Here is a 26550-nt window from a genome sequence, read left to right on the forward strand (position 1 = left end):
TGTAGCGCGTGGAATCCCACTAGTTTAAACTAATTAAGAGAGCGTTTGGGATTACGTTTTGAAGTGATTATTTGATTATTGCATTTGTAAAAGATAAGTAATCTAAAAAAAGTGTTTGGATGAAAAAGTGATTATCTGCCTCTAAAACGCAATCTTGAAAACGTATAATATATTTTGAAAACGCAACACAAAACACCTCCTAAGAAAGTTAATATTAATATATTAATTTAGTGTAAGAATTTAATGTAATATTAGGTATGCTTGAAATATATAATATTTCAAGAACTGTTAGTTTTTATTAAAAAATAATAATATATATTAAAATATGAATCGCATACGATCATTAAATGATGATGGGTATAAAATTGGTAGAATGAATAAATGATAGGTACAATATGTATAAAATTAGGAAGTAAAAAAAAAAAAAAAAAGAATGTATCTGCTGCTTCTCCTACTTAGGCTATGGTGATTGTCCTTCAAGGGAGGATGATCCGTCACGTCATAGTCATCCCAAGGTCTCCTTTAAAGTCAACAAAATCTTTTTGTCCTTTCAGATAGATGGGCAGCTAAGTTATGAAAAAAATAAAAAAAGTTGATTTTTTAGGTGTATTTAACAATACCCTTATTTTAATTTAATAAGACTTTTGCTTTTGTCTTCTTGTTTTATTGTGATTTTTGTACTTTATTAATCTCTATTTTTCAGTTGGTTTATAGTTTATTACTTTTTTACAAGTTTTTTTTTTCTCTCACTCCCCCTCTCTTTATGTATATTAAGGAGATTTTTGTTTCTATATATTTGTATGAAAAAAACTAGAATATAGTTTATCAAACATTTTCTTAAATACCAATACCCCTAATGTAATGTAATATGAAAAGAAAACAACATACATTCTCACGTGTAACACATCCATTTTTTTATATCTAAATTCGTTGTAGGATATTTCTTATTTTATATTTTATGTATCATTATATTTGATATTTGTGTTCAGTGTGCCCATGATAGACATATGTAACATATGTGAGAGCATTCACATCTAACCCTCTAAATTATTTATGTGAGCTAGGGTGGTTGGTTTTTAATTTACGAAAAGTGGTTGTAGGTGGTTGTGAGGATGGTTGGTTTTTATTTTCTGAAGTAAATTTAATATGTAATTTATTAATATTTGTATCTATAGATTTTTTAGTTCTGAAGTAAATTTAATATGTAATTTTTTAATAAAAAAATATAACACAATAATTGTTATTATTTTATCTTTTGCTTTATAGAATATTTTCTCTCCTCACTCATATCTCTCATCAAACCTAGAAAGGTGAAAGTACATCGAATTCTTCTTAAAAATATTGTATAACCAGGGATAGAGGGATAGAGCGGAGATAATATCCTAAGGAAATATTAGTACCTGCACATGTATAATGATTTGTGATTTTTTCGTATATTTTTTTCAGTTCAATATATGTTAATATTTAGATAAGTAATAGAACGTTTGTTTTATATCAAAGTTTATGTGAACACTGTTAAGTAATATATTTTAAAGTTGTTCCACTCGTGTAACATACGGGTTCTTAAACTAGTCATATTTGAAAATAAAACCTCGTCTTTCATTTAAAATAGTTATTTGAATCTTTTATGTGAGAAGAGTCACAAACAAGGGCGTAGGCCTCCCCCCCCCCCCCGAACTTTTCGCTCAGTGGTGGAGAGTATGTAGTTTTTGTATAGAAATTTTTAGGTATATACGTTTTCGACCCCCTGTTTCATAGAAATTTTTGGGTATGTACGCTTTCGACCCCCCGGTCAGAAATCTTAAGCTTCGCCACTGATCACAAAGCTCGCAAAAAGCATGGAGACTACAACACCAAAGCGAGTGAAACGCTGGTAACACTTTAAATCATTTTAATTACTTAATTAACTAATTATCTTCTTTATTAATTATTTTGATTTTATAAGGCTTTTGCTTTTTTCTTCTTGTTTTATTGTGATCTTTTTACTTTATTAATCTCTCTTTTTCAGTTGGTTTATAGTTTATTACTTTTTTGTAAGTTTTTTTCTTTATTGCTTCTCTTTCACTCCCCCTTCTCTATCTATTATATATAATAAATAAAAAAAATTGGGTTGAGGTGGCATTTTATTAGAGCTTCTCAGCTTTCATTTTGGCGGGAAAACGGGACGGATCTTTACATTGCTCGCGGATCCCCATTTTACCATACCCACCCGATGTTATAACCCGATTATATAGGCTCCTATTATCAGTTCATCCTTCGTTCTCTCCATCTAACCCTAATCACCTCCACAGCCGCCATTTCACCTCTCCGTCTTCAATCTTCCCCAGTCTCTGCGTTGGACCTCCCTCATTGTTTACTCATTGATCGATTATGTGTTGATTAGGAATTCAATCTTATGTGATCTGGGTAAGTTTATGTTGGGTATTTTTTTCATTATTTTGCTATGCCTAATCTGTAATCCTACTCCTTCACGTCTTCTAATATTAGGGTTTTAAGTTCGTTCTTCTTGTATAATTGATTATCACCACTTCAAGTTACAGTTTCTTATTCCCATCCTTCATTCATGTTTGTTTTTTTTCCATCAGGAGTCAAGACCTATACCCTTGCACTGAATCAAAACATATGGTTTGTCATGTACAGGTAAATACGAGAACTGATTTAGGGCTGTTTGGGATTGTTTATTGATCGGTTCGACTTTTGGGTGTTTATTTTCAGAATCAAATTGTTCATAATTAGGTTTAAGAAAAAGTGAGATGTTACTAGAGAGGAGAGGAGTTTTTGCTGGTTCAGATTTGATTAAAGTTGTTGATCATCTCTTAAAGTGTTGTTCTTATTCAATAATCATTTAAAAATATCTATCAGTATGTTAAATTAAAATGCTGTTTCAGAACAATAAAAACTTGTGAAATTTTGTAAGGAATTGAGGGAGTCAGAACTCATAGTGAGTGCAGCGATGCAGCAAGTTCTTTGATCTAAAGTTAGTTTTGTCGTCTTGCATTGATTTACTTATACTTAGGGGAACCGTGTGGACGTTTCTTTGTTTTGTTGGTGTGCTTCTTTGGTGGCTTGTGTGTAGTTTAGTATTCAATACGGAAAAAACAAAAAAGATATAAAAGTTTTTTCTTTTTTTTTCTAAATAGTTAAACAGATTAACGGGTCAACCCGTTTTTATACGACTCAACCCGAAACCGACCTGTTTTTAATAGGGGTCAACCCGAACCCGATGCGTCTTTTAAACGGGTCGTGTTAGTCAACCCAAACTTTTTTTTCGTGTTGGGTTCGTGTCTTTTAAACGGGTGGTGTTAGTCAACCGACCTGTTTTTCAATTTCATCGGCTAAGATGTAAACATCTGATTACTTTCTTTCTTTTGTTGTTCATTTTTAAGGATTTTAGGGTTCTTAGCTCATGCTCCAGTATATCGACAAAAACTTTGTTCAACATGGGTCAGTTAAGTTGTCATACGCATCGTGTCACACTTTACACATATCGTAGGTGGTTGCAGGATTTATGATGGTTGAAGTTCTGAAAAACGGTTATGTTGTTGCTGTTCCATTAACTAACCAACTGCTTCAAATATTTAAGCTCATGCTCCAGTATTAAGTATTAATTATGATGTCAAATGTTTGCATCAATCTTATTATTGTGATAATACAACTTTATTAGTTACAAAATTCCATTTTATGCTACATTAATCAATCAATAAGTTTTTGGTATTTTTTTACAGGTTATAGCATCAATTGCCTATTTGATGGAGTTTCAAAGCAATTATGGTCTACATGTTACCATAGTTGCAAGTACCTTTTTCTGGATTGGAAGGTTTCTTATTTTGTTGAATTTCATTGTGTTTTGATGAACTATATATATTTTTTTTAATTGTAAGTGTTAACTTTTTGTTAACAGTGAGTTACAAAATTGGTTGCCAAATGTTTCAACAGTCAAAATTGTTCTCTTAGGTAAAGATGTTGGCACTTCTTTGAATATTAGTACTCGAGCTTGAAATATTTTTTCAAGAACACCCAAAAGAAAGATGCTTCAAATATTTAAACTCTAATTATAGCAAACACATTGATATGTCAATACATTTTTACCATTTTAAGTATGTATTAATCATAAATAATAAGAATATTAGTTATTTTCTCGAGCCCGGGAAGCAATCCCGGGTGATAACCTAGTATATATATATATATATATATATATATATATATAAAAGAGATTTTTGTTTCTATATATACTTTTATAAAAAAGAACTATAATATAACTAAATACCAGTACCAACTAAAGTAATATGAAAAGAGACCAACATACATTCCATTGTTAAAAAATTAACCAACATGTACTTGTGAAACTAAAAATAGAATTCTAGAATTTCATCATTGGACAACAATATCAAAACCGGGTTAAATTATTTAAAAAAAACTTTTAAAATTAAGAAGTAAAGACACAATAAATGGCACAACATGGTACAATGTCGGGCAAAATATAACGTGATGCTCAAAAATATAACACAATGTCGAGGTCTCGAGGAAAAAAAGACACAATCCATCGTAAAAAAAGACACAATGTCAAGTAAAATATAACACAACTAGGTTATATACCCGTGAGCTTCACGGGTTATGGGTTGTGTTAAAAAAATCTATATCTATGAAAGTATTTTTTTTATATGATTTATAACCTGATATCTCTTCATGCTAAGATTCATGTTTGGTAAACCTTACCAATAAGAAAAAATAGAAGTTGAATTAGTTAGGGCATTTACTTCAAAAGCGGCTCTTAACGCGTACACAAGACTGATGTCAAGAAAGTTTCAAAATATTCTTGTGAATGCCAAAAGAAAACAGGCATCATATGTGATGCTAAAAAACTCGATTATACCGGTTTTAAGACTTATTCAAAGTACCCTTACATGAACCCATCACGTTCTTGTACGATCCTAAAAAAACTCCATCCCTATCACCCGGGAACTTCCCAGGCTAGGAAAATTTAATTTAAAATAAAAAAAAGTACATAAATAACACTTTAAACCTCTTAAACATCCTCTTTCCCTTCTCCACCCCAAATTTTAGTTTGCTTTTATAAGTATCTCAACTTTTCTTCTATATGTATTCAAAGTTTTCATGTAAAGCCGATTCCATTTAATTGATAATAAGATCACGATATAAGAATGTTTTCTAAACCCATACAAAATGTTTTATTGATTTATGTTTTTTTAGTTATATTAAAATATATTGTTATTTTAAGTTGCAACGAATGACATTAATAAAGAAATTATAATCAATCTTTTGTGAAATCATAAAATGACATAAAATACGTTTTTTCAAATATTTTATTGAATTATGTTATTTTTAATTTAATTGACAAGTGTAGATGAGATACTTTGCAACGAAGGACGGTAATAACGAAACTATAACCCACGTCTTTTTATGACATCTTATTTTGGATCAGGTTTTTAATTAGCAACAAAAGAAAGAAATAGAAAGAAGCCAGTTTCATAAGTCTTAAATGAAAAAATTCACTATGAATGCACTTCCATAAGTCGTACTTCAACTACCAATTATCAGCATAACATTCCTTCCTTAGAGTCCATATTTTCTATATATAATTTCAAACTGTAACCATCATGCAATCCTTCCATATTCGTTTCCACCATGTGAAGATGGGAGAATATTGGTCGCTATCGGATGGTTGCCCCTACGCCCTACAACAAAGAACATAAACTTCACATCAGACAGTTTTGACTCTTATAAGTAGGTCCACCTGGATTACGTTTTATCTCTAACGGGTCATAAGTAGCTTAAAAGAAACGGGTCATATGGGTAAAACCTCTACATCATTTTATTCTATAAATTATCCAAGAGAACTGGGTAAAAAAGAAAAAAAAAAGAAACTTAGCTAAAAGGTTAAACATGTTAAATGGGCCAAAAGTCTGAATTATATTTTTGATGCACAAGTGTTTCCACATAAATTTAATAAGGAAATTTATTGCTAAATTAGAGTAAAGTACACGGATGGTCCCTGTGGTTAACCAAAATTTTAGACATGGTCCCTAGTTTTTCAAAAGTACACGGATGGTCCCTGTGTTTTGCATTTTGTAACACATTTGGCCTCCAACTAACAAATATACCGGTTTTAGCATGTCTAAGTAAGGGCCTAAATGTGTTACAAAGTACTCGCGTAGGTACTAAATGTGTTACATCGTGCAAACCACAGGGACCGTTCGTGTGCTTTTGAGAAGCTAGGGACCAAATCCAAAATTCTGGTCAATCACAGGGACCATCCTTGTGCTTTACTAATATGATAAAGTTGATAAAAAATATATAATACAGAAACCCTCATAATTTTTTTCCGTTACCATCAAGATAATACAACTTTTGTAATCACATTTGAGACGTAATTATTTACAAGCCAAATGACCCGGACAAAAAGTGTTCCAGGTCAATCAGACCCAAACCAGGGTACCAAAGAGTGCCAATTTTGACCCGTTACCCAACTCATCCATTTTCCCACTCACCTTTAACATTGGCATGAATCCAAAAACAATTAAAAAAAGAAATAAGGAAGGTTGTTTAATGTACCCCATGGCGAATTGTTGTTGCTTCCGTGGGAACGTTGACCCGCTGAGCTGTAATTGGAAAGTGGGGGCTGGACCTTGACATGATTCCATTCGCCACCACGAGCACCCATTGACCGCCCGTGACTGAATCGCTGCTGTTGACCCAACTGGCTGGGTGCAAACTGAGAGAAATGGGGCATTAAATGGGAAGAACGCATCATAGGGTGAACATACACATCGGGAGATCCATCTGCATGTGGGAATGCTTGTTTGGCCTATAAGGAATAAAACACCAATGAAACAGAATAAAGCAAATAAAATAAGTATAACGGAAATCTATTAAACCAATATGTAAGTTACTTTCACCTTTTTGTCATTGTATGTAAGAAAAAATGTTTTGTTTGTTTTTTTTCACCCAACACATTTTCTTGAGTAAAATGCCATTTTCGTCCCTAGGGTTTGGCCACTTTCGCGGCTTTCGTCCAAATGTTTGTTTTTTCGCATCTAGATCCAAATGGTTTGAAATCTTGTGATTTTCACTTGGCTCGTTAACTCCATCCAATTTTTTTCTGTTAAGACAGGGGTATTTTCATACATAGTGAAAAAGACTGAATTGCCCTTTAAGTGAATAATTGTACATTATGCTAATCCATGTACATAAAGTGAAAAAGGCCAAATTGCCCTTTAAGTGAATACTTGTACATTATACTAAATGCTTGTAGACAAAAATGAAAAAGACCGAATCGCCCTTTAAGTTAACAAAAAAGACGGGATTACCCTGACTTAATAGAGAAAATTGGATGAAGTTAATGAGCCGGATGAAATGGCAAGATTTCAAACAATTTGGATCCAGATGCGGAAAAACAAACCTTTGGACGAAAATCGCACAACTGGCCAAACCTCAGGGGACGAAAACGAAAATGGCACTTTACCCTATATCTTTTTCTTTACCACTGTATGTACCATTCTATAGCAGGGAAAATAATGACATGACACAACTCCACATCATTATAAAACGATGCATGGAACATACCTCTGTATTGACATATTTGAGTTTGACATTTGATTAAATCGCCCAGCTCCAACAAAAGATTTTGTAGGAGTAAAAGCTTGACTACTTTGCATACTCCCATTGTCATGTTGTTTAATTCTGAAGAATCATCTTGCAAAAGCAGTTCATCACTGAAAGAAAAAGAAAAAAGTTAATAAAACTTTTCATCATACCATCTAACAACTTAAATAGTTAAAATACAATAAATATGACGATAAAACTAAAAATGTAATAATTTATGGCATCAATGATTACCTATAATTAGGATCCCAGTCCCCAGGATCAGGCAACGAACTGCTACTCTCGGGTTTGTCATGAACGACACTTTTCAGATGCAATAAAGGTTTACGACAAAAGCACGATAAACACATAACACTTGTAGGATAAGAGCATAACGTGTAGAATGCATATCACACGGACACTTTTCGGATGCAATAAAGGTTTACGACAAAAGCACGATAATCACATAACACTTGTAGGATAAGAACATAACTTGTAGAATGCATACACACGGTATAATCAAACAGCAGGGCAAAAGCATCAGAACTATGATCTGTCAAAGCTATCGAAATAAGGATGATCCATAGCATGTTAGCCGAAATCCTGCCAGCAGGGTCGTATTTCAGCGTTTTCTAAAAACAACAAAGCATGAAATTAAGTCAAATCAGAAGTTAGAAAAACCTAACTATTAATTAACTTAAAAACATTATGTGTTTGATGAATAAAGATAGAAGGTCTACACCCTCAGGCCCCAATGACGGAACAACACGTGCCAAATTCTGTGCTTTTATCCAACAATACCTCATTTCTACACTTGGGTTCTTTTCTAATATTTTTTTCTTTTTGATTTTTGTATCATGGGTAGATAAAAGAACTGTTATAGGACTTCCATCTACCACACAGTACTTCTCAAAATCGAGCTCTAAATCTTGACCCATTTATAGATTCACAATCTTCAAAAAAAAAAAAAACCTCAGAAACGCATAATCACTATCATTTAACATAAAAAAACATGTAATATCTATATTTGTTGCATAAACGAATCCGACGCCTAATATTAATAGTAGTTGTTGTATCAAATAACATAGTTATTACAAATTTTGCGAGTCCTATGTTTAACTTGGAAATTCAAAATCAGTATCCATTTTGCAGAAAAAAAAATTGTATTTATTCGGGTTGTTCGAATCTCAAAAGTCTAAATATTGGACTGTAACACCACTTTGGTTTATACAAACTGTAATTGCAAATAAATTCATGCTCATGTTCATATTCATGATCAAACTACCACTAATTCACTGTCTACGCGCAATTCTAACAATGTAAAAAAGAACAAATCTACAAGAACAAAACACAAATAAAATTTTTATTTGAAAGAATTATACAAAACAAAGATAAGAACCCTAATTACCAGTCCAACAAACATGAAATCTTCGATGAACAGATCTGCGTTTGGATCGGTCACGAGACGAACCATGGAATCTTCGATGAACAGACAACGACTGTACATCATTCTCTGTAATATCTATTATCTGCGTTTGGATAAGGTTTACTTCATATCGGCGGACGATACACAAGCATAATCACCGGATATGTTCATCACAGCCGATGAAGCTGAAAACATTAAATCGTACCAAAGATTCTTAAGAACTGAAAGGAATATTAAAGTTTATAAAGGAACAGTGTAACAAAGGAACGGAGAAGATGCATATTACAAAATCAAATGTTGTGGTGAACATTGTTGGAAGTAGAAACTCACCTTTGAGAGATGATGGAGAGTTGTTTAGGGTTTGGAGTGAAAAGATGAAAGGAAAGCCCGTCACACAATTGCTCTCATCATCAAAACCCTAGATGAAGAACAAACTCAGATCCCACACCGGCTCTGTATCAAGTCGGAAGATGAAAATGAAGATTTTGATTCCACTCTAATATTGTAGATCAACAACACATCTCTACATCTCTCATCTCTGATCTTTTTCCTTTTGAATCCACAGATCCAAATTCACATCTTTGAGGGAGAGAGAGAAACAAAATGAAAAAGGCTCGTAGTTTGAAATTTGAAAAGGGGTCACGTGATGAGTTACAGAGCTGGTCAAAATTCAGACTTTTGTAGCCTGTTGTTGTCTTCTCACAGCTTAAAAAAAAAGAAATCACAGTAAAATGACATGTGGAATAGAAGAAGCCAGGGATTGCCATGTAGGAAAGAGAGTAAAATGGTGGCTTGTTGTGTTGACAAGTAGGATTTTGAAGGTTTGATTTATTATAATAGAGAGATACCAAAAAATATAACACAACATCGAGAAAAAAAGACACAATCAGTCGCAAAAAGGCACAATGACGCAAATATAGAAAAACACAATGATAAATAAAAGACACAATGATAATAAATAAAAATTCTAAAATCTACAACCTATAAATCAAAAAGTGGGAACCTAAAATCTCACAACGTAGAGTTCAATGAGACGGTTCCAGTGCCGCTTGGTGAATCCAAGTCCGTTTGATACCCATTGTACGACTTTTTACTTTTATGAACCTTTGTATTTGATCCTAAACCATCAAAACCAGTATATGATTTTTTTTTTCTAAATTCTTTGTACGATATTTCCTTAATTTTAATTTTAGAGTAAATTGTCAAAATCGTCCCTGAGGTTTGGACATGTTTGCCAGTTTCATCCAAAACAACTTTTATGTACCATATTACGCTTTACTTTTGGGATTTCATTTGTCATTTTCATTCAAACGTCTAATTTGCTTTTTTTTTTCTATCAGACATTTGGAGAAAATGGCAAAAAAAAAAATCCTAAATCAGAGGGACGATTTTGGCAAAAAAGAAAGTTAGACGTTTGATGAAAATGGCAAAAAATCCAAAAGTAAATGACAATACGGTACAAAATTTTTTTTAGATAAAACTGACAAACATACCTAAACCTCAGGGACGATTTTAGCAATTTATCAGACATTTGTGTATCCATGATACTCGAAGGTTTGACTTGCGTCTTATTCAAGATAAATAATATCTATTTATGATTCCATGATTCCATCAACCTTGATTCTAGTTTTAACTAGGGCTGTTTGCGAGCTGAACCGAACTGATCAGACCTTTGCTTGTGCTCGGTTCGTTTACAAACCGATCCGAACCGAGCGTTTTTTCAACCGAGCCAAAGTCGAGCGAGCGTCTTTCGATCCGAGCATTTTTCGAACGAACGTCGAGCGAGTATCGAGCGTTGCAGAATAAAGAAGGAAAGTGACGATGGGAGTGCTAGTTATTAGAATAAAGCGCAGTTTTCGTTGCTGATGTTTCGTCCAATAGAACACAAGTAAAAATTTAACAAATAACAAGGAATACAAAAACACTCAACTAGTTCTATCGAGATTAACTAAACGGGAAGGTAAATTGTCGACCGATTGAAACATACCCTTGAATATCGGAAGTTTGAAATTGAATGGATCGATTGAAGCTAAACCCTTGCGAGTTGGCGCCTTGGCGAGTGGCGATGGAGATATCGAATAACGATGGCCAATGGGGGATTTTGATTAGGGTCTTGCACTTCTGAATCAAATGGCGGGTTGAGACTTGAGTATTGATCAACGTTTCACATTTTAGTATTTGAAATTTTGACTCAATTAATCAAATAGACATTTAAGTATTGGATAATGGACTATTGGTATTGGATTTCAATTCTAATTACTTAAATGAGCTCTATTTGGATCTTGGACCAAACATTCTTAATGTTGGTTTCTAGTCATTTCATTAAAAATGATACACACACAAATACAAATATATATGGATATATATATTAAAAAATAAATCGAGCCAACCAAGCCGATCCGAACCGAGCATTTTTTTAATCGAGCTGAATCGAACGAGCAATTTCCGAGCATTTTCCGAGCATCGAGCGCCGAGCAATTTGAATAGCCCTAGTTTTAACTATCAATGACTGTATTGATCATTAACAAGAATAAAATCTGGTATCTTTAAATTAAAAAAAAAAAGACCGCATGTCGGTTTTGCGTCAATCATGTGATATATATTTTATTTTAACTAATCTACAACATTAAATCAAGAGTAAACTGCCATTTTGGTCCCTGTGGTTTGGTCAATTTTGCCACTTTAGTTCAAAACTCAAACTTTTTGCATCTGGGTCCCTGTGGTTTCAGTTTTATTGCCATTTTGGTCCAAAAATAAATCAGGTCATATTTGTCTTATAAAATCCTGTTATTTTGTCATTTTTCGCAGGGGCAAAATGATCATTTCTTTTTTATAAATAAATACCATATTTTATAAGACAAATATGACCTGATTTGCCCCTGAGGAAAATGACAAAATTGCAGGATTTTATAAGACAAGTATGATCTGATTTCATTTTTGGACCAAAATGGCAATAAAACTGAAACCACAGGGACCTAGATGCAAAAGGTTTAAGTTTTGGACTAAAGTGACAAAAGTAACCAAATCTCAGGGACCAAAATGGCAGTTTACTCTTAAATCAAATAAATGATAAATTATATCACTGACTCGTTTTCAACTTTCAAGAGACATGATTTAGCCAAATAGTATATCCACACACTTTCAAACATGGTGTGCTCACTCATCCTGTATATATACACGCCCATTATATCTCTCTTTAGGCAACAACATTTCACTCATCTCTCCACTTGAATTAATAATGGATTCAATCCAATTCTCAATACCAATCTATGCTCTAATCTCTCTCTCAACACTCTTCTTTCTTGTTGTCTGGTTCAGGCGGAAACCCCTTCCGCCTGGCCCAATGGGTTGGCCCATTATCGGCAACATGATGATGGACCAACTCACCCACCGTGGCTTAGCCCGTCTGGCCGAAAAATACGGTGGCATACTCCATCTCAAGATGGGCTTCAGCCACACCATTGCGGTATCATCACCCAAAATGGCCCGCGAAATACTTCAAGTGCAAGATCACATATTTGCCAACCGTCCTGCCACCATTGCCATCACTTATCTCACTTACGACCGAGTCGATATGGCATTTGCGGACTATGGCCCGTTTTGGCGTCAAATGCGAAAACTGAGCGTCATGAAGTTGTTTAGCCGTAAACGAGCAGAATCCTGGGATTCTGTCCGTGATGAGGTGGATTCCATGGTGAAATCCACCGCGGTCAACTCTGGCTCGCCTGTAAATTTGGGTGAACTGGTATTCGGGTTGACCCATGATACACTAAGCTGTTTGGCGCATTCAACTTGGCTGACTTTATTCCATCGCTCGGCTTCATCGACCCGGCTGGGTTGAATACCCGTTTACCCGCTGCCCGGGCCGCTTTAGACCGTTTCATCTAATATAAGACTCACAAGCATCACAAGTATCATGTTTTCATGTTTAGTAGTTGTAACAACTCTCACTAAAATTAAATACTTAGTTTGTTAATTATCCAATAAGGAAACCCTAATTGAGACACCCAAGTGATTCTGTGCAAACCCTAAAATTTTCAGAACAACCGGAATCAGGATCAGGGCCCCTAAAACTCGGGGGGGGGGGGGTAAACCCTAGTTACGATTATCTAAATAAAACGCTGTCAAATTCGAATTTTACGAAGTTGTCAACTCAGCTAGGCTAGTCCCAGACGAGGCTACCCTATAGTGATTAGGTGTCCCTTACAGACCGTAAGGGATAAAGTCTTACGGTCCGTAAGCATGTCAAAATTAATGTATAAATAGCAGACATTGGCAATCGAAATTTGGCATTTGAACAACGATAAAACTCAAATTAGATGCTGAGTTATAGCAGAAACATTCCACAACACACACAAAATCTCGAAACGCTGCCGCAAAACAGGGTAACAACTCGATCGCTATTACGATTCAACGTCCGATCGATTGTAACTATCCAACGATTGTTTCAGTGCTGCTCAAATTGAGTTTATACTTTGTTATTCATCGTGATTTCGACTTGAATGTTTGAGTGCTGTCCGAACTCGGACTATACTTTGTCATTCGTTGTGAATCCGCTGAATTGTTAAGTATTGCACTTTATTAATCGTTGTGAGGGTTTAATCTCGTGAATTGTCGTAACTGCTGTATTAGTTACTAACCCCGTTTGTGTGCATTGTTATTTAAATTAGGTTAATCAAGGCTAATCAGTAAGCTTATACACTGCTCGTTAAATCTGCAATGTGAGTCATTCTCTTTTTATCAACTTTTTTACAAAACTCCAAATTATTTTCAAAGTTATAATTACAGGGATTAAGTCTTTGTAGTCACCATATTACAGCCGGTATGTGGGGTTTTGTATACATTACTTGATAATCTTCACCATTGGGGCAGCCAATGGGTGATATGACCATAATCACAGACACCATTGGACAATTAGAGGGCCAATGGGTCGAGTGACAAAGTACCGTGGGTAGTTGGTTTGTTATCAGAAACATTGTAATCGCTCTTAATACTGTAACTTATAACCAATGTGTCATTTTTAGTAAACTGAATGATTCACTCAGTATTTCCCCGCTGACAAAACCTTTTTCAAACATGTTTCAGGTGATCTATTGTAATCCAAGAAAAGTGCCGTGAAGCACTACAAGCATAGAGAAGTGGCTCAATATAAATAAATAAAGAAACATGTTTTGTAAAATAATGATCTCCCAGTGAAATCACCTTATTGTAAATTACAAGGTTTTATCCCTAATTTATGTAAACGGGCAGTTTTAATATTAAAAGATTCTGTTTTAAAAAGACTTCCGTTGTCGCTTAAAATTTAATACCACGGGATTTCCTGCCTCGCGGATCTGGCCCTGGTCAAACCGGGGACGAGGGCCGTGACAGGAAAAGGTGGTATCAGAGCCATTGATTTAAGCTTACTACTGATTTTAGCCTATTAAAGTAATTGAGAAATACTTAGTAATTTCAATTGCCATTCTGTAAATATGTGTTTTATTAATTGATTAATTATTAAGTTACAGTATGGGTAAACAAAGACTTTCTGCTATCTACCACAAATTAGATACTGCACCCACAGAAAAAGGAACCTCTTGCTCCAAATACCCAGCAAATCTGGAAGAAGGGATTTTTGTCCGTAAAGCACAATATGAGAATCCTCTTACCCCAGAGAAAAGAAATTCGATTATTAGGAAAAGCCAGAAACCCCAAGTCAAGAAAGTGAGGTTTAATCCGGAAATCCAGGAATTAGGCAATAGTCCACCTTGGGAAGACAAATTAGATGAAAAATGGGCAAATCTTTATATGCTAGCTACCGTAGCAGAGAATGCAAACCTCTAAACTACCAATAAGCCTGGTCTAGTAGAAAATTACTACTCCGTAAATAAATAAATCCTAGTGTGGTTTAAATTTTCCATTATCTTTTGTAAAATTAGTCTTTCAATATGCAATAAATCATTCCTAGCAAACGTACTCCGGAAGATAACGACAGTAACAACATAAATGGAGGCGGCAATCATGACGATAATAATCCACGACAGGCCCCACTTCCTAAGAAAATGAAAGCTGCAACGCCTGGTTGCACTTACAAAGAATTCCTTGCCTGTAAACCAGCAGAATTTGCAGGTAATGAAGGGGCAACTGCAACACTGCGTTGGTTAGAGAAAACCGAAGCAGTAATTGCAATAAGTAAGTGTGCCGAAGAAGATCAGGTCATGTATGCTTTAAATTTGTTCAAAGAAGGGGCACTAGAGTGGTGGAACACAATATTACAAGCAAAAGGAAGAAGGATGGCTTATGCTATGAACTGGGAAGAATTTAAGAATCCTGTAGAAAGAAAATTCTGTCCCGAATATGAAAAGGAACAAATGGCGAATAAGTTCCTAAGCCATCATATGGTAGGCGTAGAGTGTCGCGGTTATACTTCGACATTCTTTGAATATGCTAGAGTGGTACCAACACTGGCTTCGCCAGAACCGGTACTCATTTCTCGCTATATTTGGGGACTAATTAGTGAAATCCGTAACATCGTTAAGGCTGCACGACCTCGTACTATTGACGATGCTGTGGAATTAGCTAATACCCTAACCGATGAACTGGTACGCACAAGAGATGAAAACAGGAAGAAGGAATTAGCTCAGAAAATTACCCAAGGATTTCGTACGGGTAATAATAACAGCTTCAAAAGAAGAAGAACAGGGCAATCTTCAAACCCGCCATTCTGCAGAAATTGCAAAAAGAAACATTTTGGAAGATGTAATATAACCTGCAATTTTTGCAAATCTGTGGGACATAGTGAAGAAAACTGCAAAAAGAAAACCATAGTCTGCTATAACTGTGGAGAAACAGGACATTACAAAACAGAATGTCCTAAATTGATTAAAACCGCAGACAATAAAGGCAAACCAGCTGATGGAACAACAAAGAAGAATGCCCGAGCATTTCAATTGACTACTCAGGAAGCCGAACTAATTCCTGACGTCATAGCTGGTATGTTTTTAGTTCACGACGTTTATGCGAAAGTATTATTTGACTCTGGTGCAAACCAAAGTTTTATCAATACTTCATTTTGCCAAGCTCTTAATTTACCCTTAACCACCCTTAGGCAGGTTTCTACAGTTGAAACGGCAGATGGGAATTCTGTTAACATAAATAAAGTTTTGCAAGAAGGAAAGATAGAACTATTAGGTCATAAGTTCTCTGCAAACCTATTACCTATGAAATTAGCTGGATTCGATGTAGTATTAGGAATGGACTGGTTAGTAGCCAACCATGCTCGAATCCTTTGTGATAAGAATTCCGTAGAAATCCGTACCCCCACAGGAGAGGTAATTTTAATTACAGGAGATAGACCTCGAAAGCCACTGAAATTCATTTCAGTAATGAAGTTGGCTAGTTATTCAAGAAAACAAGAAATGGTGTATATGATTTCTGTAATCATTAACACTAAAAGTAAGGAACTCCAGGACATCCCTATAGTCTCAGAATACCCAGACGTCTTTCCAGAAGAATTACCTGGGTTACCACCCGATAGAGAAGTAGAGTTTAGAATTCATCTAATTCCGGGTACTACACCAATAGCCAAGGCACCTTATCGATTAGCACCCACTGAAATGCTAGAATTGAAAAAGCAATTAGATGAATTACTAAGCAAAGGATTTATACAACCTAGTTCATCCCCTTGGGGAGCACCAGTGTTGTTTGTGAAAAAGAAAGATGGATCGATGAGAATGTGTATCGATTATAGGGAACTAAATAAAGTTACAATTAAGAATCGATACCCATTACCTAGGATTGATGATCTTTTTGATCAACTCCAAGGCGCTAGGTATTTTTCTAAGATAGACCTAAGATCCGGATATCACCAGCTGAAAGTACAAGAAGAAGACATACCTAAAACTGCTTTTAGAACTAGGTATGGCCATTATGAGTTTACAGACATGCCCTTTGGACTAACAAATGCTCCAGCAGCATTTATGGACATGATGAATCGGATCTGTAAACCATACTTAGATAAATTTGTAATCGTTTTCATCGATGATATACTTATTTATTCCAAAAGTCAGGAAGAACATTGTGAGCACCTACATGCACTCTTAACTTTGTTAAGAAAGGAAAAGCTTTACGCCAAATTCTCGAAGTGTGAATTCTGGCTGCAAGAAGTACAATTTTTAGGTCACATGGTGAATCACGAAGGAATCCACGTAGATCCTGCTAAAATAGAAGCAATCACCAAATGGAAGGTCCCGCAAACAGCTATGGAAATTAGAAGTTTTCTAGGCTTAGCTGGATACTACAAATGATTTATTAAGGATTTCTCTAAGATAGCTGTACCTTTGACTAAGTTGACCTGTAAAGCCGTTAAGTTTGAATGGGGACCTAGACAAGAAGAAGCTTTTAAGATTTTAAAGCACAGATTGACGAATGCTCCAATTTTAGCCTTACCCGAAGGAACAGAAGATTTTGAAGTATATTGTGATGCTTCAAAATTAGGATTCAGATGTGTGTTGATGCAACGCAAGAAGGTAATTGCGTATGCCTCCCGGCAATTGAAAAAGCACGAAGAAAATTATACGACTCATGACTTAGAATTAGGAGCCATAATTTTTGCCCTTAAAATCTGGAGACATTATCTGTACGGAACTAAGTTTACTATTTATACAGATCATAAAAGTTTAAGGTACATATTTGGGCAAAAAGAGTTAAATATGAGGCAAAGAAGATGGATGGAAATCCTAAGCGATTACGACTGTGATATTCAATATCACGAAGGAAAGGCAAACGTAGTCGCAGATGCCTTAAGTCGTAAGTATCAGGAGAAGCAAAAACGAGTCCGTGCTCTTAGATTAAATCTACAAGTAGATTTAATGGAACAATTGAAGAAATTTCAGGAAACAGCAATCAAAGACGATGTTGAAGGAATGAAAGGTTATATAAAGGAACTAGAACAAGGAAATGATGGAATTTGGAGATTTCACAAGAAACGAACTTGGGTACCTAAGCAGGGAGAATTAAGAAATAAGATTTTAGAAGAAGCTCATAAATCTAGGTATACCGTACATTCAGGAAACAATAAGATGTACCAAGATTTAAGAAACAATTTCTGGTGGATAGGAATGAAAAAGGATATAGCTGAATACGTATCTAAATGTCTTACTTGTTCACAAGTTAAGGCCGAACACCAGAAACCTTCAGGACTACTACAACAGTTGGAAATGCCTGTATGGAAATGGGAACTCATAACAATGGATTTTGTTAATAAGTTACCCAAAACCAGAAAAGGTAATGATGCAATTTGGGTAATTGTGGATCGATTAACCAAATCAGCTCATTTTCTACCAATGAAGGAAACCTTTAGCATGGAAAGGCTAGCCAAGTTGTACGTAGATGAAGTAGTATCTTTACATGGAGTCCCACTCTCCATTGTATCAGATAGGGATAGTCGTTTCACTTCCCATTTCTGGACTAGTTTCCAAGAAGCAATGGGAATCCGACTAAATTTAAGTACTGCATATCATCCTCAAACAGACGGACAAACTGAAAGGACGATACAAATCCTGGAAGACATGCTCCGAGCATGTGTAATTGATTTTGGTGGTAATTGGGATAACCACTTACCCTTAATTGAATTCTCCTATAACAATTGTTATCATTCAAGCATCGAAGCTGCCCCATTCGAAGCACTGTATGGACGCAAGTGCAGAAATAGGAGAAAGTCAATTATCAGGTCCAGAAATTGTACAAGAGACCACAGACAAGATAACTCAAATCAAAGAAAGACTGAAGTCTACTAGAGATCGCCAGAAAAGCTATGCAGACAATCGCCGCAAGCCACTAGAATTTCAAGTCGGAGACAAGGTACTTTTGAAAGTCTCTCCTTGGAAAGGAGTAGTACGATTCGGTAAGAAAGGAAAGCTAAGTCCAAGATACGTAGGACCATTTCTAGTAATGCAACGAATAGGACCAGTTGCTTATCGATTACAACTACCAGAAGAGCTAGCTGGAGTACATGATGTGTTTCATGTATCCAATCTCAAGAAATGTTTATCTGACGAATCCCTGGTAGTACCTCTTCAAGATGTAGAGGTAAATGAAAAATTAAAATTTGTAGAGAAACCACTACAGATAGAAGATAGAAAAATCAAGTTTCTCAAGCACAAACGTCTAGTGCTAGTCAAAGTCAAATGGGATTCAAAGAGAGGACCAAAATACACTTGGGAGCTGGAATCAGAAATGAAGCGGAAATATCCTCATCTATTCCAGTAAATCTCGAGGACGAGATTTTTTTTAAGGTGGGGAGGATGTAACAACTCTCACTAAAATTAAATACTTAGTATGTTAATTATCCAATAAGGAAACCCTAATTGAGACACCCAAGTGATTCTGTGCAAACCCTAAAATTTTCAGAACAATCGGAATCAGGATCAGGGCCCCTAAAACTCAGGGGGGGGGGGTAAACCCTAGTTACGATTATCTAAATAAAACGCTGTCAAATTAGAATTTTACGAAGTTGTCAACTCAGCTAGGCTAGTCCCAGACGAGGCTACCCTATAGTGATTAGGTGTCCCTTACGGACCGTAAGGGATAAAGTCTTACGGTCCGTAAGCATGTCAAAATTAGTGTATAAATAGCAGACATTGGCAATCGAAATTTGGCATTTGAACGACGATAAAACTCAAATTAGACGCTGAGTTATAGCAGAAACATTCCACAACACACACAAAATCTCGAAACGCTGCCGCAAAACAGGGTAATAACTCGATCGCTATTACGATTCAATGTCCGATCGATTGTAACTATCCAACGATTGTTTGAGTGCTGCTCAAATTGAGTTTATACTTTGTTATTCATCGTGATTTCGACTTGAATGTTTGAGTGCTGTCCGAACTCGGACTATACTCTGTCATTCGTTGTGAATCCGCTGAATTGTTAAGTATTGCACTTTATTAATTGTTGTGAGGGTTTAATCTCGTGAATTGTCGTAACTGCTGTATTAGTTACTAACCCCGTTTGTGTGCATTGTTATTTAAATTAGGTTAATCAAGGCTAATCAGTAAGCTTATACACTGCTCGTTAAATCTGCAATGTGAGTCATTCTCTTTTTATCAACTGTTTTACAAAACTCCAAATTATTTTCAAAGTTATAATTACAGGGATTAAGTCTTTGTAGTCACCATATTACAGTCGGTATGTGGGGTTTTGTATACATTACTTGATAATCTTCACCATTGGGGCAGCCAATGGGTGATATGACCATAATCACAGACACCATTGGACAATTAGAGGGCCAATGGGTCGAGTGACAAAGTACCGTGGGTAGTTGGTTTGATATCAGAAACATTGTAATCGCTCTTAATACTGTAATTTATAACCAATGTGTCATTTTTAGTAAACTGAATGATTCACTCAGTATTTCCCCGCTGACAAAACCTTTTTCAAATATGTTTTAGGTGATCTATTGTAATCCAAGAAAAGTGCCGTGAAGCACTACAAGCATAGAGAAGTGGCTCAATATAAATAAATAAAGAAACATGTTTTGTAAAATAAAGATTTCCCAGTGAAATCACCTTATTGTAAATTACAAGGTTTTATCCCTAATTTATGTAAACGGGCAGTTTTAATATTAAAAGATTCTGTTTTAAAAAGACTTCCGCTGTCGCTTAAAATTTAATACCACGGGATTTCCTGACTCGCGGCTCTGGCCCTGGTCAAACCGGGGACGAGGGCCGTGATAGTAGTGGATAGAGTATGTTTATAAACAAGTTTCAAGTGTGATCGAGTATACTCACAGTGCGTGCTTAGAACCTAAACACAGTCGGATTGGATCAGGAGCGCTGGATCAGCCTGCGTGCGGGAACAGAGCATAAGTTATCTAAGTGATGACCAGGTCAGGAAACAGAGTGTCGAACAGTGTAAAAACGAGTTAAGTGTTCAACAGACTATCCGAGCGGATGAGTTCCATTCGGATGGATGATCATCCGGACGGATGGTCATCCGGATGGATGGCCATTCGAAAGGATGGCCATTCAGACGGATGGCCATTCGGGCGGATGGTCATTCGGTCAGTCTGTGGTGGTTTCTGAACTGTTTAGAAGCTTCAGAGTTTTGATTAAAAACGTTCTAACAGTCAATCGGTTATTAACAGGTTCAGGTCATCCGGACGGACGGCCATTCGAATGGATGATCTGTGTTCAAAGTTTGAAAAATTTTCTAAGTAAAAGTATTAGGTTTAACGGAGACGACTTGATGGCGTGTCAAACAACGGAATACACCAGATCCAGTCCATTCGGCCGGATGGGTCCAGCCCATTCGGACAAACGTGTTGTTCTTGATGAAGATTCATGTTTGACCCGTTAGTTAATCGGTCCATCTTTTCGGTGGAAACCAGTTTCAAACCGACTCTTAACTAAGGAACGAGTCGAGAGCCTGATTGAGCCCCGGTTCCATCACTATTGTGTAAAAACTGAAGAAAAGTTCAGAAATAAGTTGTAAAACGTGAAAGTTTATCGGATCTGAGCCGAAAACATGTGAAAATCCTTTAGATCTTGTATAAAATGTGAAAATCCTTTAGATCTTAGTCCAATCCCGATTCATTGGTGCTTCACAACAGTTTGCCTAAGCAAAACGAGTGAAAACCACCTTCGGAAGGTCTAAAATCAGTGTTTTTGAGAAAATGTTAAGGTGTGTGTGTGATTTTGATGAAGAAGATGGAGTAGAAGTGATTAGAGATGAAGATTGAAGAAGATTTGAGTGAAAAAGCTTACAAAATAGACTTGAATCCGCCGTCGAGTGCTTGAGAGCGGATGAGCAGAATGAAAGGTGAAAATGAAGGCTCAAGTCCACTATTTATAGGTGACAGCGAAAGGTCCAGTCGAATGGTTATGTTCGGATGGCGAGGAGTTTTGGCGGTGGCGAGTGGCAGTGTCCGGATGGTCTCCGGACGGATGGTCTTCCGGGCGGATGGTCATCCGGGCGGATGGCCATTCGGACAGCCAGTTCATGTTTGTTTGTTTTCCAACTTTGGTTCGTTTTGCGAGCAAGGTTAAGTGTTGCGTTGCGTATTATTGTGAGTAGTATTATTACATCTAGACATTCAAATAGCATAAATAACAAGAGTAATTTCGTGTTTCGAATTTGTGTTAAACTAGTTTCACGTTCATTAAGTATCAAAGCATAACAAAGAGTCAAGAATCCAGGGTAATTACATCGTTCTCACATATAGAGTAATAGTTTGCACATAGTTTAACACAATCAAGATTAAAATAGTCTCGTTTTCATTATGATCGGTCGTCTTGAGTTACGGAAGTCTTGAAGGCAAGATACACGAGAGTAAAAGCATCAACGGATAGGAAATACGGGAAGACTTGCTATAAATAAAATAGTATCAAAACGCAGGGCGTTACAGGACTGGTGAAGGAAAAATAGTTGAAAGATGAGACTGTCAGGGAGAATAAAAAAAGTGATATTGCCAAATGTCAATGACCAATAACGTTTAGTAGGGATTATTAGAGTGAATATCCTTTTTATGTTTAGATTAATAAAAAACTTGGAAAAAATGAAGGTTGAAATACTTAATAATAAAAACACAAAGTTTAAAGTAAGTCTTTTTAATATAATAAAGAGTATGCTAGATAATATCGATAACAAAAGGTTTAAAGTAAGCTTAATATATATGAGAAACTTAACAATAATAGCAAAAAGTTTAAAGTAAGTCCTTTTAATTTAATTGAGATTTTAGTAATTTTTAATAGTGTTAATTTATAAAACCCTTTTTTCATTAAAATAGTTATTATTTGAATCTTTTATGTGAGTAGAGAGTCACGAAGCTCACAAAAAGCATGGAGACTACAACACCAAAGCGAGTGAAACGCTGGTCAAACTTTAAATTATTTTAATTAATTAGTTAATCATTTTATTTATTAATTATTTTAATTTAATAAGACTTTTGCTTTTGTCTTCTTGTTTTATTGTGATTTTTGTACTTTATTAATCTCTCTCTTTTCAGTTGGTTTATAGTTTATTACTTTTTTACAAGTTTTTTTTTCTCTCTCACTCACCCTCTCTCTATGTATATTAAGGAGATTTTTGTTTCTATATATTTTGTATGAAAAAAACTAGAATATAGTTTATCAAACATTTTCTAAAATACCAATACCCCCTAATGTATTATGAAAAGAAAACAACATACATTCTCACGTGTAACACATCCATTTTTTATATCTAAATTCGTTGTAGGATATTTCTTGTTTTATTTTATGTATCATTATATATTTGATATTTGTGTACAGTATGCCCATGATAGTCGATATGACAGGCTTACCAACATATGATTTAAGAGCATTCACATCTAACCATCTAAATTATTTATGTGTAGGTGGTTTTTATTTTACGAAAAGTGGTGGTAGGTGGTTGTGAGTAGAGTAGAGAGAAAATATTACTGTTCGTCTGTAAGTTTGAGGGGATACTATTTATCCTTTATACTTTTTTAATATATTTTGAAAGCGGTTGTAAGTGAAAGAGATAGAAAATATAATTATAAAGTTATTAAAAAGTATTATTTAATTGAAAATAAGAGAGAAAAGATAGTGATTTTTAGTGTAATATAATGTAAAAAATAGAGAGCAGGGCCGTCTTTGAGAGAGTACGGGGTGGGCGATGGCCCAGGGCCTAGTCTTCCTGAGGGCCCTGAGGGCCCGAATACATATTTTTATTAAAATTTTATTATATATATACTGAATAAATGAATAAACTAATAAAAATACCGTAAATAAGTGAAATGATGTAAATAAAACAAGGCTTCTTGTATGACTCTGGCCTAAATCCAACATAACATGTTGTGGGCCTCAATCACATAAACAATCATATCATTTGATCCATGACAAAAAGCAATTCTATTATATGCATTAAATGTATTATAAATTACAAATTTTCTTCTGAACTTGATATGATTAAATTATAACTTATTATTTTTTTTAAATGTTACTTCTTAATATTTGATGTTTTCTAAAATCGCTGGTTGAACCTATATAAGAGACATTTTCATATCTATAGTCTATACATAGTATTTGTTTTGTCTTTGGGTTCATAATAAATAACACTTATTGTCGCATTATAGTCTATAGACTTTTTACAAATGAGTTATTGGCGTTATACTCTAGGGGCCCGATTTTTTTTCTTGCCTTGGACCCAAAAAATTTTCAAGAATTTCGAAGAAGGCCCTGAGAATTAGAATATGAAAATAATACCTATTTATGGTTCCATCAACTTTAATTTCTAGTTTCAAGTATCAATCTGGTATCTTTAAATAAAAAAAAAATTAAGACCGCATGTTGGTTTAGCGTCAACCATGTGAATATGTCATATATATATTTTATTTTAACTAATCTACAATATTAAATCAAATAAATGATAAATTATATCACTGACTCATTTTAAATTTTAAACTTTAAAGAGACATGATTTAGCAAATAGTATCACACACTTTCAAACATGGTGTGCTCACTCATCTTGTATATATACACGCCCATTATATCTCTCTTTAGGCAGCAACATTTCACTCATCTCTCCACTTGAATTAATAATGGATTCAATCCAATTCTCCATACCAATCTATGCTCTAATCTCTCTCTCAACGCTCTTCTTTCTTGTTGCTTGGCTCCGGCGGAAACCTCTTCCGCCGGGCCCAATGGGTTGGCCCATCATCGGCAACATGTTGATGATGGACCAACTCACCCACCGTGGTTTAGCCCGTCTGGCCGAAAAATACGGCGGCATTCTCCATCTCAAGATGGGCTTCAGCCACACCATTGCGGTATCATCACCCGAAATGGCCCGCGAAATACTTCAAGTACAAGATCATATATTTGCCAACCGTCCGGCCACCATTGCCATCACTTATCTCACTTACGACCGAGTCGATATGGCATTTGCGGACTATGGCCCGTTTTGGCGCCAAATGCGGAAACTGAGCGTCATGAAGTTGTTTAGCCGTAAACGAGCAGAATCCTGGGATTCTGTCCGTGATGAGGTGGATTCCATGGTGAAATCCACCGCGGTCAACTCTGGCTCGCCTGTAAATTTAGGCGAGCTGGTATTCGGGTTGACCCATGATATTATTTATCGGGCCGCTTTCGGGTCCATTTCTCATGAAAGTAAAGAGGAGTTTATTAGCATATTACAAGAATACACTAAGCTGTTTGGCGCATTCAACTTGGCTGACTTTATTCCATGGCTCGGCTTCATCGACCCGGCTGGGTTGAATACCCGTTTACCCGCTGCCCGGGCCGCTTTAGACCGTTTCATCGATAAAATCATCGACGATCACTTGACGAAAAGGGAGAAAATCGGCGATCAAAATGCGGACAAAGATATGGTTGATGAGATGTTGGAGTTTTATAGTGTGGAAGGTAAAGTCAACGAAGCCGAGATCTTGACCCGAGATAATATAAAAGCCATAATTATGGTAAGGAACTTGTTTGAAAAGAAATCATTTAAATTTGTTACTTGACATATATACTAAGTATTGAAATTGTTGTGTTTTTAGGATGTAATGTTTGGTGGTACGGAGACAGTGGCGTCCGCCATAGAATGGGCAATGACCGAGCTAATGCATACACCCGAGGCACTAAAGCGCGTCCAACAAGAGTTGGCTAATGTTGTCGGTCTTGAGCGTCAGGTCGAAGAGGCGGACCTAGAGAAGTTGACCTATTTCAAGTGCGTTATCAAAGAGACGCTTCGCCTACACCCCCCTATTCCAGTCGCTCTCCACAAATCATCAGCGGACACAACGGTTATGGGCTACCACATCCCTAAAGGGTCACGTGTCATGGTGAATGCATATGCCATCAACCGTGATAAGAACTCTTGGGAAGATCCGAATACTTTTAATCCATCTCGTTTTTTGCAAAATGGGGCCCCGGATTTTAGGGGATCCAACTATGAGTTCTTACCTTTTGGTTCGGGCCGTAGGTCATGTCCTGGAATGCAACTTGGGTTATATGCGATGGAGATGGCACTAGTCCATCTCCTTCATTGTTTCACATGGGAGTTGCCTGACGGAATGAAACCGAGTGAAATCGATATGGTGGATGTTTTCGGACTCACCGCACCCAAGGCAATACGACTTGTTGCAGTACCAACACCGCGTTTGTTATGTCCCTTGTATTAAGAAGTTTTTTATGTAATTTAATTTTCTTATAAAATATTAAGTAACAACGTATCAATTTCAAAACTAGTATTTGGTTGCCCAATCAATAAAATCAGTTAGGTATACAAACGAAACGAACAAACACAAACAAAGTTTGTTCGTATTTCATTTGTCTTAACTTTAACCAAATAAAGGAATGTACGAAAACTTAAAGTACAAATAAGTATAATAATTTATAAGAACTAACAAATAAATTTAATAATTAATAAATAAGATTATTCTAAACTTTGATTGGGTTAATGAGTTGTTGCATAATGGACCAATCATTATTATAATTTATAAGAATTAACAAATAAATTAATAACTAATAAATAAATTTACATGAACTTGTAAG

At 35.6% G+C, this 26550-nt stretch overlaps 3 protein-coding genes and 1 long non-coding RNA gene across 5 annotated transcripts; 3 read left to right on the plus strand and 1 right to left on the minus strand.

Moving 5' to 3' along the window:
• Positions 1 to 2197: 2197 nt before the first annotated feature.
• LOC110889473 lies at positions 2198 to 3959 on the plus strand. The gene is made up of 3 exons (XR_002563607.2): positions 2198 to 2406; positions 2586 to 2640; positions 3726 to 3959. It is a non-coding gene; the product is annotated as an uncharacterized LOC110889473 (long non-coding RNA).
• A 1509-nt stretch (positions 3960 to 5468) lies between these two features.
• On the minus strand, positions 5469 to 9683 carry LOC110889472. Of its 2 annotated transcripts, none has more exons than XM_022137006.2 (6): positions 9359 to 9683; positions 9011 to 9213; positions 7858 to 8234; positions 7585 to 7733; positions 6574 to 6826; positions 5469 to 5696 (listed from the first exon to the last, which is right to left on the minus strand). In XM_022137006.2, exons 3-6 carry the CDS (start codon positions 7971 to 7973, stop codon positions 5690 to 5692), a joined length of 525 nt encoding a protein of 174 aa, XP_021992698.1. In that variant the 5' UTR covers positions 7974 to 8234; positions 9011 to 9213; positions 9359 to 9683; the 3' UTR covers positions 5469 to 5689. The 2 variants fall into 2 exon arrangements, with proteins under 2 accessions (XP_021992698.1, XP_035835460.1); XM_035979567.1 differs by having other exon boundaries at positions 7858 to 8555.
• Positions 9684 to 12253: 2570 nt separating this feature from the next.
• Positions 12254 to 12918, plus strand: LOC110891714 (cytochrome P450 84A1). Its single transcript, XM_022139326.2, has one exon. The coding sequence runs from the start codon at positions 12267 to 12269 to the stop codon at positions 12867 to 12869; it is 603 nt and encodes a 200-aa protein (XP_021995018.1). The 5' UTR covers positions 12254 to 12266; the 3' UTR covers positions 12870 to 12918.
• Positions 12919 to 24563: 11645 nt separating this feature from the next.
• LOC110889471 (cytochrome P450 84A1) lies at positions 24564 to 26240 on the plus strand. The gene is made up of 2 exons (XM_022137005.2): positions 24564 to 25472; positions 25554 to 26240. The coding sequence occupies exons 1-2, from the start codon at positions 24591 to 24593 to the stop codon at positions 26175 to 26177; spliced, it is 1506 nt and encodes a 501-aa protein (XP_021992697.1). The 5' UTR covers positions 24564 to 24590; the 3' UTR covers positions 26178 to 26240.
• Positions 26241 to 26550: the final 310 nt, after the last annotated feature.

This window comes from Helianthus annuus, chromosome 11 (assembly GCF_002127325.2).
Source record: "Helianthus annuus cultivar XRQ/B chromosome 11, HanXRQr2.0-SUNRISE, whole genome shotgun sequence".
Classification (NCBI taxonomy): domain Eukaryota; kingdom Viridiplantae; phylum Streptophyta; class Magnoliopsida; order Asterales; family Asteraceae; genus Helianthus; species Helianthus annuus.